General features: G+C 40.4%; 1 protein-coding gene across 1 annotated transcript in view; it reads left to right on the forward strand.

Moving 5' to 3' along the window:
* The window catches only part of SPATA16 (spermatogenesis associated 16), a 149,690-nt gene that overhangs the window by 86,520 nt on the left and 49,817 nt on the right, over positions 1-13,353 (forward strand). The window contains exon 5 of the mRNA XM_075569455.1: positions 11,789-11,878. Coding sequence (XP_075425570.1) covers positions 11,789-11,878 — 90 coding nt within the window. The remainder of the gene's footprint in view (positions 1-11,788; positions 11,879-13,353) is intronic.

The raw sequence follows: 13,353 nt of genomic DNA on the forward strand, positions 1-13,353 counted from the left end.
TAAGGAGTGGCTCAGTGAGTAAAGACTGACTGAGATTGCAGGGGAAGCCCTGGTTCAATTCCTGGTGTCGGCTCCTTGTGACCTTGGGCAAGTCACTTTATCTCCCTGTGCCTCAGGCACCAAAAAACATAGATTGTAAGCTCACGGGGCAAGGACCTGTGCCTGCAAAATGTCTCTGTAAAGCCGTACGTAAAACTAGCAGCGCTATACAAGAACATGCTATTATTTATTATTATTATATTGTGTTGCAACTCGCCCTGCACCAGGCAGCATCTGCGACGGAATGAGGGATTTATGGAGCACGTGGGAGGAGTTAGGGGGTGGGGTGACATTTGCATATGGGGGCAGATCTATGGGCTAAGAAATGGTGGCGGCCTCCGTTACTTTTCTTGACAGCTTTATGTGTTGGTTTCTCCGTGACCTGAAACGTGGCACACATTGTTTTCTTTAGTGCAGAATACTAGGCCAGCGCGCGCCAAATTCTATTGATATGCTCTTTTTAAGTATATTATGTCCCAGACAGGAAAAAAGCTTTTTATGCAAAAAATAATAATTTACACAAATGTGGTGGCACAGACTACTTTCTTGATTCATAGACCATTATGTTTGTTCATTGCATTTTATGGTCACGTGGATAATAGTCTATCAAATGTATTGGAGGACCAATCTGTGCAATATTCTATATGTGTGGGGTTTTATTTTTATTTTAAAAATAAATCTGTAATATTGGATAATATTTCCTGCATTTATTTTTATTCCACTCTTCATGCCATTTTAATGAGTTTTAATATACTGAGCATCCTTTGTTTTCTATAACAGGTTTTAGCCCACCTCCACAGCAGTGACAAGATCTTTGCAACACTTGCCTGTTTGTGATCATTTGTTGCCAATGTTTCCAGGCACTTTGAGCTGCAAACTGTAACAATAGATAATGCTACCTTAGTAATATCAGGATACATTGTAGTTGCTGAGTAACACTGACTGAATGATTGATTGAAACTGAAAGGCAGTCATTTGGTGAACCCAGAGAAGCAGGATCTTGCTGATCGGTCACGGCAGTTTAGGTAATTAGTTCTCAATAAAGGTAATCTAAGGCTGCATTTATTAAACAAAAAAGGGCCGCTTGGATTGCCTCTTTGAAAGATAGAGAGATACAGTAGATAGTTTAAGTCTAGACGTATTTTTTTCCGGCTCAATATAAAAAGGTTGGAGCCTGACCAGTATACCTGCACTTCTGTTCCTCCACAATAGATGAGAAGGATGTACACCCCTTTACAACCAAGAGTTTTCTTGTCAAAAGAATCCTGCAAAATCCACAATAAAACATTAATAAATCAGAAAGCCAGGACAAGAAAAAGTCTTCTTCTATACATATATATTTTTTCTTGATTATGTAAAAATTCAACCAAGGTGAAAGTGAAAATTCACTTAATTTTGAACTTAAAAATGTACAGTATATGGAGAAAAAAAAACGCAGTGAAACAAAAACAAATTAGAGAGAACTAGGCAGCATTTTATGCTTCTGTGTGTTTTTTGAATAACAAAAAATAACTTTTGCGGGTTTGCAAAGAAATAGAAAAGTGAATCTGAAGGTTTGTGGGCCCAACCTTAACACATTTGCCCATCACTGCAGAGGAGCGTCCCAAAAAATTCATTTTCATACTTGCAGAATAGTTAAGAACAAATTAATTTCAGGATTCCTTAAATCCGCAAAGCCTGCTTTAGTAACCTGTGCTACTGCTCCCCTCTACTGCAAGACAGGAACTGGGCGGCCGCTCATCCAGACATGTTTCACAGTCCAATGCTTTGTCTAAAATCTAGTAGTTAAGTTGAATTTTGATTTTCAAGGCTATTCCACTAAATCTGGACCCCATGTCTCTGACATCCCTTTTTTTGTTGCAGTAATTGCCATATATCAGGAATGAGGTAGGAGCAGGCTTTGTAGGTAGAGCACATAATTAAAATTGTAGGTGATTAGGTCAGAAGGGCACCCGGTGCAATTATTATGCAACGTGACTTTTTCTGTTCAACAGAATTAGTTTGCTTACTTTGTCTTTGACTTTAGCCTGCAAACCAGCACTGAATGTTGATAAGGACAGTGGCACGTCAGATCACAGAACTATAATAGCATTTAACCCCTGAGCACTTAAGAGGTTTGGAACCCATTATAATAAACTCAAAATTTTATACTTTGTTGCAGGCCACTGTACCAATAAAAAAAAGGTTTACTTTAATTACGCAATTATCCTTTGCACGCTGTCTGAAACTAATCTGACATAAGGGAAAACAGAAACTTAAGGCACTTGTATATCACACTTAAATCTAAGGCCTTGCCCCCGCTGCCTACACAGCGGACGCTGCACGGACGAGAGCCCTCCCCTCAATGGCGCCGCACCCCGCTGCGAGGGGGGGCCCGCAGCGCTCGCGCGAGAGCTACTCCTGCTCTCAATAGAATTGAGAGCAGGAACTCGCGTTGGAGCGATTAGGCACGCCCCCCGGCGGTTCAGCCAATGAGGGCGAACCTGCCGGGTGACGTCATGGCCGCGCCCCCGTCACTCCTCCGCCATGCCCCCCCCCGGTCTCTGCTCCTGCAGTGAGCTGCAGACCGGGGAATCGGCTGAACGCGCCGCCAAAAGCGCGGGCGCGCGTTACAGCGGAGAGACCGGGGCCTTAGCCTAAAGAGTATGAAGGAGCTCTTAAAGGAGCAATCCAAGATGGCACATTATTTATTTAATAAAGCATTGAGGCAGGGGGTCTCCGTAGCTGAACCTCATTAATTTCAGCTCTGGGGACCCTCTGCTTCTGGAGATACTTACCTCCGAAGTAGGTGCCAGTAGCTGCTCTGGCTCTGCAAGCTGGGCTTTAAAGTTTAAAGCTCCCATGTCACATGGGCCAATAGGAAGCTGCATCGATGACATCACAGATTCCTATTGGCTTGCAGGACACGAAAACAGCAAACATATTGTGAACCTTGGTAGCCGTGAAGAGCGGCAACCAGCACCTAATTCGGAGGTATGTATCTCTGGAAGCAGGGGCACCCCAGAACTGAAATTAATGGAGTTCAGCTCTGGAGAACCCCGGTTTCAATGCTATCTAAAAAAAATGAGTAAAAAATCCGAAGGCTTGGATTGCCTCTTTAACAGTTACTGTACATACTATTCTCAGTCATGCAAATTGATGTGACTGTATATTTGCAATGACACGTAATTTACACAAACAAAAATATGTGAAATACGTGAGGGCAAAGAATATTGCAATGAACTGAGAAGATAAGGACGCTATGTAACACCCCCTAGCATCCACACCCTCAATCCTTAATGGGATAAGCTGTCTGGCTGGACCATGCTCCATCCTGATATACACTTCATCCCACAATGAGCAGCCACTTCTCCTCTCGTTTCAACATTGTCCCTCATTCGGTCTAGATTGTAAGCTCTCAGGATAAGGGCCCTTGTTCCCTTTTTGTATCTGTTTGTGTATGTTTGTCCTTACAGTATTTTTATGTATCTATTGTACCGCGCTGCGGAATATGTTGGCACTATACAAATAAACGATAAAAAAAACTCCATTAAAGTTTTATGTTTACGTATATGTTTATATATAGTGACAAACGGCTCCCTTTGTGTAGCGCTGCCGTTTGCCCAGGCTCTTCGCGACACAATCTTCTAGGGTTTAATTTGTAGGAAAGGTCAAACACGTGTATGCACACACGAGCGGGGTTTTTTTTCCCACAAGCCACTTAAACCATGGGTGTGTACCTTTAAGAAAACAAAATCATAAAATAAAAACCTATCCACTATAGGGAAACGAACTAAACTTTGCTGTGGCACTTTCTAATAGCACTAGCCAGCTAAACTGGTTCCCAGCCAAAAACATATACTATCCTATGCAACTAAACAGTCTTTTAACATTGCAGAGTCTTATTGATTGCTTATTTGTATTGTAGCGGATTCCTATCCCAGGGTCTCTGTGTAGCTCCAGCAGCAAAGAGGAATGCCGGTGCCGGGGAGCAGGCTGTGTCCAGCCCGTGGAAATCTTTATCCTGGGTGCGGGTCCCAGCTGGTACCTGCAGCCATGCTTCCTGCAGGGCTGGGGAACCAGAACAGCCAGGGTCCTTCCTGGCTTGGAGAAAATCAATCTCCCCCTTGCTGGGGAAAATCAGTCTCTCTTGTGCAGGGTACTTCCTGCCTTTTAAACCTTCACTTTGGAGTGCTGTCTTAATTAGTACCAGGTGCAGCAAGCTCCCATAGAGGAATTTAACCTCCTGTACACTGGAACCTATCCACTCCGCTAGCTCTCTAGTCCATAAGGACAGTGACTCTGTATATGTATATACATATATATATGTATGTGTGTGTGTGTGGAGGTATCTGTACCGTGTTAGCTGAGCTTAATAATCACAAACGAATAGACAATACCGTTCTGTGGCTAACAAAATGCTTTTATTTGTGAGAGCTTTCGAGATACACTGAACTCTTCTTCCAGCGGTGTTACAATGAATGAAGCAAAAAAAAAGTGTTTTACTTTAAAACAGTGCATCCTGGAATGTGATCTGTGATTGAAGCTTATCCCTGCCCCCTGTGCAATATGCGTTTTACGACTTGAGGTGTTAAATGGTCCCTGAATGTAAGCGATGTAAGAGTGTGTGTGTATTTAAATATAAATCCGTAAAGGGCCCACAGAGTATATAGCGTTTTACAAAAGACATGTACAGTATATAGTGGTGTGGGTAGGTATATATACTCATGAGTCCCTGAGGAAAGGCGTCCCAAACGGGTAACACGTCTTACGTGGGTTAGCGTTTCTCAATGCTTGTTGATGTTTGGTGTTTAAGTTTATTTTCCAGAATGTAAGGTCAATTGTTTTCCTTCTCCACTTTTCTGAAAAACGCTTTTAAATGATATTCTGCATTTTACGCACCTGAATGTTCTAACACAAAGGCGCTCACCCCCCAGTGCTCAGGACCCCCCAACAGGTCAGCTTTTAAGGATATCCCAGGTTCAGCGCAGGTGGCTCAATAAGTGGCTCAGTCGAAATCTGAGCCTCTGATTTAGCCACCTGTGCTGAATCAGGGACTGTTTGAGCCACCTGTGCTGAAGCAGGGATATCCTGAAAACGTGACCTGGTGGGGGTCTTGAGAACTGGAGTTGAGCTCCACTGATCTAACATATACAACAAACATTTTGGGGGTTTATTTCTATCATTTGCTTGTGATTTTGAAGACATTTTTGATGAGCTTTGCTTAGCTTTGATTACCTCTGCTTGCGTTATTGGCCCCTGTGGGAGGAACAGGCTAAGTTTAGCACATGCGCCTATCTCACTGGAATGCGTGGTTATTTCTTGCCTTGTAAATCAATCAAACAATCTCTCCTTAGTTCTGATTCCTCTGCTTTGCTTTCAATCCCCGTTATTCGATATGGTGAGGAGCAAGGTAATGCATAGGTAATGATCAGAGACGGGCGAATGTTTGGATCCGTAGCGGATCGGTCGGTTCCTCTGGTCGAGGGATTTCAGCGGCTCAATGTCAAGAAGGGCGATTTCCGTTCTGCCGATTTTTTTTTTATAATTATTACCAATACACTCCATGGATTCCACAACCCGGGGATTGTGGGGGATGCCATGCGGTGTGCAGAATAAAGATTGCCATTTGCAGCTGGGATAGGTTTCAACCACATCTTAAATAAGTTATGGGGGGTAGATAAAGTGACAAAGACAGTCCACCATACAACATATACAACGTGAACACTACGCAACATCTCACCGTACCTTGGCCACTGCAAAGTGCCGGTAGAATTTACCAGTACTGTACATCCATGACCATTTGAAACGCTTGCAAAGTCTGACATTATGGTAATGTGCCCATTTTGCCATAATAAAATAAAACCAGAAGTTGTAACGTGGAATACTCTGCCCGTTATACTTTAATTGAAGCCGTGCACAATTTATGGATCACGCCTTTAATAATCAGCATAATTTATATTCAAGTAAGGGAATTGATAAAAAAGGAAATCAATATATTTGGGCCGTGGCTACATTTTCACTAACAGAACTCTGAAGAAATGAGGTCCGTTACTTTACTATGGGCATCATTTTATCAGGGCATTAATCACACTCCAATTTTTGTTTATTTCTTGAGCAGCTTCCAATTGGTCACATAAATAAAAAAGCTGTGTTAGGATTAATGATAGTGACCAATATATTAAGCATAACTGGATGTTCAAAGTAACATTTATTTCACCTTTTATAAAGTGCTTCTTTGAGGGTTTTTTTTTAGGTTACCAAGTAAACGTAGACCTCTGTATTTATCTTCCTCACCTTTTCTTTTAACTTCCGATAGTCATCGTTTAAATGGATCCAAACAAAGTTATTTTCAGGTCAATTGTATAGGCAATACTAATGTTTACATGTGTGTGTTGTTTCATCTTTCCGAGTCCCAGTAACTTTGAACCAACGTTTTAAAACCCTTTAACAATGTGTTCAAGTACTGGAACGATAATCAGTCACTCTCCCCCTGTAAGATAGTTATGTGGTTTTGTTTTTAGAGGTCTTTTTGACATGTCCATGAGGGTTTTGATGTCCACATATTGTTTTCAGAGATGAAAAGATAATAGGGCAAACATTTAATTATTTTTAGGAGAAGATGTCAGCAAGGAAAAAATGGAAGTGTCAGAATGTAGGTTGAAATATTATTAACGGTTGAAAAGATATGATTAAATGATTTACAAAAAGGTTTTTATGGTCGGTACAGAAGAAAAAGTAAATTGAAATCTATTCTGCTTTTATATTACTCAAAATGATTGACAGTTAAAATATTAGTTTGATGTTTATGATCTGGAACCTAATTCAAAAATGTTAAATGTTAAGATGACCAAATTTACTCAGACAGAAGTAAAATACAGCCAAAAATTAAATGAGTCTTGAGAACCTTCTGTGTTTGAATTAAACATTTTGGAAACTTTTGCTACTTTCGTGCATTAAACATGGAATGGATGGAAGGGAACTAGGCATAATTAAGCCCTTCTATAAAGCAGCAGTAAGACCACACCTTGAATATAGATATAGTTCCATTCCACACTGGATCTCAGTGCAAACTTTTAGCAGGGTAGTTGCTGTGGAGTGTTTTGGGCAAAAGCCAGATTGGAGTTGGCTAAGGAAATTTGTCTTGCTATAGTAATCGCTTAATTGGGAGTGGACACATTTTTCCATGACTTTGGATAGTATTGGGGGAAGAGAGATTGGCCTGCACTTTGAGACAGTGTTTGCATCCCCACTTTTGAAGATTTAGACAACTCTGGCAGTTTTCAAGGTCTTAGGGATATGGCCTGCAGACAAAATAGAGTTGATTAGGGAGGCAGGCGGTTTGGCAATGGCTGGGGCACCGAGTCGTAGGAACTTTGATTGCAGTAGGTCAGGTCCACATTGGCTGCCTAGTTTTAATTTGAGGAGCACTTGTGTAATCTCCTCTTCAGATACTGGTACAAATTTGAAAAGTGTTGGGAGAGGGTGGGGCTATAGTTGTTTTCGCAGATTGAGCTTCATGTTTGTAGTTTGGGTTGTGTTTTGCTAATAGGGAAGTAGCACACCCCACAAAGAATTCATTGAATGTGTTTGCAAAGTCAGTGGGATTTGTCAGAGTAATATCATCCTTTTTGATGTTAGATGGTTTTTGGTGGCTAGAAGGCTGGAATATATTGTTGATGACCTTCTAGACGTTTGCTGGATTTTGTGTCTTCTGGTGAAGATTTAGTAATATTAGGTTTTTCCGTGTATCGTTTGCCTTGGGCACGTATTCTGCAGGCATCTGTAGTTATTAAGATTGTTGGTAGTGCCAGTTACTTTGTAGCTTTTCCACAAGGCATCCCTATTATGGTGATCAGCAATAAGGTCGGTTGTAACCCACAGAAGGTGGGCCCCCTGTACTCTTATTCTGCGTAGCGGAGCATGGGTATCATAGAGTATTTAGAATTCTGTTTGGAAATAATCAAGCGCAGAATCGGGGTCAGGTATCAAGTCGATTCAGTACTAAGGGCAGTTATTAAGATCAGCCAGAAACTGTTGTGGGTTAAAGTTTCTAAATGTTCTAGTGAGTAGAACTTTAGGCCTTGATTTAGGTGGTGTGATTTTTCTTACACAGTACACTATTGCATGGTCACTGACAATGTCAGGTAGGATGCCATAGGATTGGATTCTGTTGGGACTAGAGGATAGAATCCAGTCTAGCAAGGAATGGTTGTGAGATTTTAGGTTTGTCTGTGTGGATTGGGAGATTAGTTAGGTTAGGTTTAGTGACTTGAGTTATATCTGGATTTTGTTGTTTTTAGGGTCAAGCCAATTGAAGTTGAAATCTCGAAGAACTACTGTAACAGCTCACTCTTTCTATTCAGAGAGGAAATGGAGCCAAGACACTGAGCAATATCAGTCAGGGAGTGTACAGGGGCTTTAGGGGGGCAGTAGATGCCAGCAATAAGAATGGGCTTAGAGAAGGGGATGCAAATTTTGCCAAATAGTATTCAAAAGACGATTGGCTTGGGGGGGCAAACTAGCAGCATAAATTGTAAGGTGTCTTCAATATAAAGTAACGCCCCATCTCCTCTCTTTGACCTATATTTCCTAGAAATGGAGTATCCCTGAATGGTGATATTTGTATCAAGGGCTTTAGGAGTTAGCCATGTTTCTGTGAGAATGATGGCTTTTGGTTTATGCAGAAGGCACCATGCCCTTATTTAATCCAGTTTGGGCAACAGGCTTCAATTATTTATATGGGTGACAGATAGCCCTTTGTGGAATTGAAAAAGGCATTCTGAGGGGTATGGGGCAGAGTTGAAAAGGGAGGGGCTGGTTTAAGTTCAATATCACCTGCTAAGGAGAGTAATAGTATAAATAAAAATTTGATTAATTGTTTGCAGGCTGTAAATTTGTGATGTTTGCCATTAGAACAATGTGGTGGTTGGTGTGCTGGTTTTCAGCGTTTGCCACCAACATCCAGTAGATAATTCAAGGCTTTTGAGTAGTCCAGGGTGTATGGTGATATTGGGTGTAGGGCAGGAGGGAGAAGTTTGTAGTGGATAGAAATAGTAACATTTACATGAGGCCACAGTAAATAGCAGACTTGAGGTAACTAGCAGGTTCATTATCACAAAGGTAGGTAACTTTGCATGAAGCTGTGGTAAGTCCAGTTAGTGTGCACGCTGAGCAGATTCTTTCCATGTCTTCAGTAAACAAATCTCCTTCACTTTGGACATATTTGTAGTAAGGTTTTAATGGGTCTGCCGGGTCTTAAGTGCAAAATGTCAGTATTTTGAGCTCGAAATATGCATAGTGGGGTCCATGTATTAAAACAAAAGTGGTGCGAAGCTGAGACATAAATCTGCCCCAGGTGAATCAAAGAAGAAAAATCTGATTGAAAGCAGTAGGTTTTTTTTCTGCTACATTTTGCCCAAAATGTCCCTAACTTTGCCCAAATACATATATCCATTGTGAGAGAACTAGTGGCTTTTCCATCACAATCATTAATAAGAAATAAGTCAAATAAGCAAATGTGACCATGAATATTGAATCAGTCTGTATTTGTGTGGAGTTAAAAAAATATTAGCCGCTCCTGAGGGAAATCCCCCAAAATGGGCAAGCTTCGAAAATCACATTACAGACAAAGCAGGATTCCACGGCAGTGTTTGAAGAGTGAGGAATACAATGCTAAGGGAATGATGGATCTAGCACACTTGGAATGCTTATCTGCAGAACAACCAATAACTTCAAAATCAATTCTGCTATTATACGCTGTTGACTGCAGTTTTAAAAAACAGTCATCTCTAAATCTCTCGCTTCCCAAATGTAGTACATGTTTTTTCTTAAAGTGTATACCAGCAGTAAAGGGTGGAATTAACGAGTTGGCGAAGGTAGGTGTAGGATGCTAGGAATGTACAATAATAAGTAAGGGACAAACACAGAAGAGTATGCAAAGAAACAAAAAACTTTGTAATATTGTAACATTGACTTTTAAAAAAGCAGTTCAAGCTGCCTTTTAAAGTCAATATGTGCATCAATACAATCTACACACTGACAAGTGATTAGCTAAGTTGCCGATCAATCCGTTCTCCTGTGATCGATCGGCGAAGATTTGTTTTAGGAGTTCACTAAATGGCTGTCAGTGCAGTAGAAGAGGACCAAAGATGCAAAGTTCTGTGGGGGAAGATCATGTGACCAGGCAGTCACTAGATACAATTGGTGCACTGCTAGAGAGTGGACAGGGCTTAAAAAAGTGTGCCAGAGTCTGTTTCAGAAGAGGAAGGAGGTGTGACCTTGTAAATAGTTGCTATAGGAACAAAAAATGATCGATACATTATAATACATTAAAAAAAGGGAGGTGTGTGCCAAGCACACGCGTTATAAGTGAAACTTCTGTGTGTTTTGACACTCAAAAGTTTTTCATACCGTAAATATCATAAACATAAAAGTACAATTTGATTGATAAAATGTCTGTATGTATGTGTGCGTGTATGTGTGCGTGTGTGGTCATACCAGACAGGACCGTAGACTGCTTTTCTGGAGCCCAGGACAACAATTTTCATTGTGTGCTCAAAATGGTCTGATACAACACTTTGACAGGTACAGTATAGAATAATCCCCTTAGGCCCAGATCCATTAAACAGTGCTAAGCTTCTCACACCTTCATGCACATTCATTTCACTCTTTTGTGGATCTGAGCCTCAGTATTTTTGGACCTACAGAAATGAGTGGTACTAGATGTTGCTATATTCGTGTGTTGCCTGGCTTCTAACTCCTATGGGCCACGAGTTGCTTTTATGTCTGAAACTCTCACTCCATAGATAAAAAAATTTTTCCCAGTATCAATGGTGTCAATATATTCACATTCTGCAGCACTGAGCATATTGTGAATGCTGCGTCAGAAAAAACATACTAAATAATAATAAAATACATGGGGTTTCCATTATATTAAACAACATTAACACAATTCATATGAAGTAGGGAAATAAACTAGTACCGAAGCCTATGTTAAACAAGTTTAAATATTATTTTTATCGTGGGCGTAAAAAAAATATTAAAACCAATGCCACAAAAAAGTAAATTTACTTTATAAGGTGAACAGCCAATAAAAATACCACTTGTGAGCACATTCACATGTCTCAGACAGGTCTGCAACCCCCTGCCTTTCCCCAATATCTCATAGCATAAATGCTTCCAGCAAGGAATTCTGGACATGCAATGACATGCAATGACATGCAATGACATGCAATGACATGCAATGACATGCAATGACATGCAATGACATGCAATGACATGCAATGAGCACACAGTTCATTTTAACATGGACCTACAGTATAAGCTTATGCTTGCCGTATTAAAACCATGAAATATATGTGAGAATCTTAAAAGACCCCCAAATAAATTCAAATAAAAAAATAATTTCAATGCAGAATATATTTTTATAAGCTTATGCCTGCTGCATTACACAGATGTCCAGCACAGCGTGGGTTAAAGAAGCGCATAGCCTGTAAACCTGCTCACAGACAGCTTTTCGACCTTTTGGGTCTCATCAGTGTGAGGCTGGTTATACTGGCTTTATAAGGGGATAACTTATAAATAGTTATTAGATGTATATTTATCTGTCAGGATAGAGTGAAAATTAGAGAACGTTGTAGTGTTTTTTTGAGACCTGCTTGTGCTTTGCACCCTTATCCTCGTGATGAGAATACTGTGGTATGTTAATATTCTTTTATGTTTTACAATAGCATATTTAATGACTTTAATATCTTTTTATGACTCCAAGGAGCATTACTTTAAATCCAACATATTTCCGAAATCATCTTCGTCAAGCAACAGTGTTTAGATCCTTAGCCAGATATTCCGAAGCTGCAAGGTAAGCTTGTTCTTATTATATTGTATTGTACTTTTAAATAACCGCTTTTAAGTAAGTGACACAAAGAACTGCGAGAAGAAGAATTTGCTTATCATGTGTGCCCGATAGTACTTAATAAACGCAATGTTCTCTATGGAAACAGAAAATACTTTGTGGAGAAAAAAATATATACCTGTCTTTTAAACAAATAATAAAAAATATTAGTATATTGTAATACGCTGCTCTCTATTTAGAGGAAATGTGGATTTGTGGCTATATTTCCATATAGTTACGTTATTCGACATCTTAAAGCAGCAATGCATTTCAGCGGATTTTTTTGGAGAAATATATATCATTTAAGCAGGGCGTCTCTGGAGCTGAACACCATTCATTTCAGCTACAGGGACCCTATGCTTCCGGTGATACTTACCTCCGAAGTAAGTGCTGGTAGCCGCTCTCCTCACTACCAAGGTTCACAATATGTCCGCTGTTCAAAGATTTTATGGCCTGCAGACTATGGGAAGCTGTGACATCATCTGTGCGGCTTCCTATTGCCCGTGTGACGCGGAAGCTTTAAACTTTAAAGCCCTGCTTGCAGAGCCAGAGTAGCTACTGGCACCTACTTCAGAGGTAAGTATCTCCGGAAGCAGGGGCCCCCCAAAGCTGAAATGAATGGGGTTCAGCTCCAAAGACCCCCTGCTTTCATTCTATTTATGAAAAAATAAAAACTTCACCTGACACAAATGTGTTGTACAAGCTGTGTCATACAGCAGGTAACAGGTCCAGGGAACACGAAGTATAGGAAGCTAAAAACTGACATATTTACTGAATGCTCATTTGCATGTCACTACCCAGAATCCTTGTCTGCAGTGACTTGGGATCATGAAGTGAATGAAACCGGCTAGGGAAAATGTGGAAGACATGGAGATGCACTCATTGGTATTCTAACTTAGCCCAATTATGTTAGTTCTGAAACTTTTTTTTATAAAAGTATATAAAGAGTTGAAAATGAAGAGGAATGCATATATATTAATACACCGGAAGTGCTATATAATTGATGAAAATACAATTTTTCTCTTAATACTACCTAGTGAAAGGTTAGTACATTCCCATTGTTATATATTATAGGTACTGTACGACTACACAATCTACTCTGTAGGGACCAAGAAAGGTCAATAGTAAGGAAACCAGTAATTGAGTAGAAACCAGGAACCGATGCTGACCAGCTGCCGCTTCTGCTGTCCCTTCAATCTATTATATTAGTGTTATCATTACGTCTGTCCCTGGATGGAGTGTAACTGTGTGGGGATTTGAACAGCACAAAAATAGCTACGGATCTCGCTCAATTCATTCTATTCTGAAGGGATTAGTGCTCATTGGCACTACTACTGAGCATATTTTCAGTGTGAAATGGTGGTCAGAGCATTATTTTGCTTTTCAGTGCTTAGTGCTTAGCATATAAAACTGCCTTTAAGCATCCGGTTGAATGGAAGCTC

The sequence above is a fragment of the Ascaphus truei genome, chromosome 14 (assembly GCF_040206685.1).
Source record: "Ascaphus truei isolate aAscTru1 chromosome 14, aAscTru1.hap1, whole genome shotgun sequence".
In the NCBI taxonomy this organism is placed as follows: Eukaryota; Metazoa; Chordata; class Amphibia; order Anura; family Ascaphidae; genus Ascaphus; species Ascaphus truei.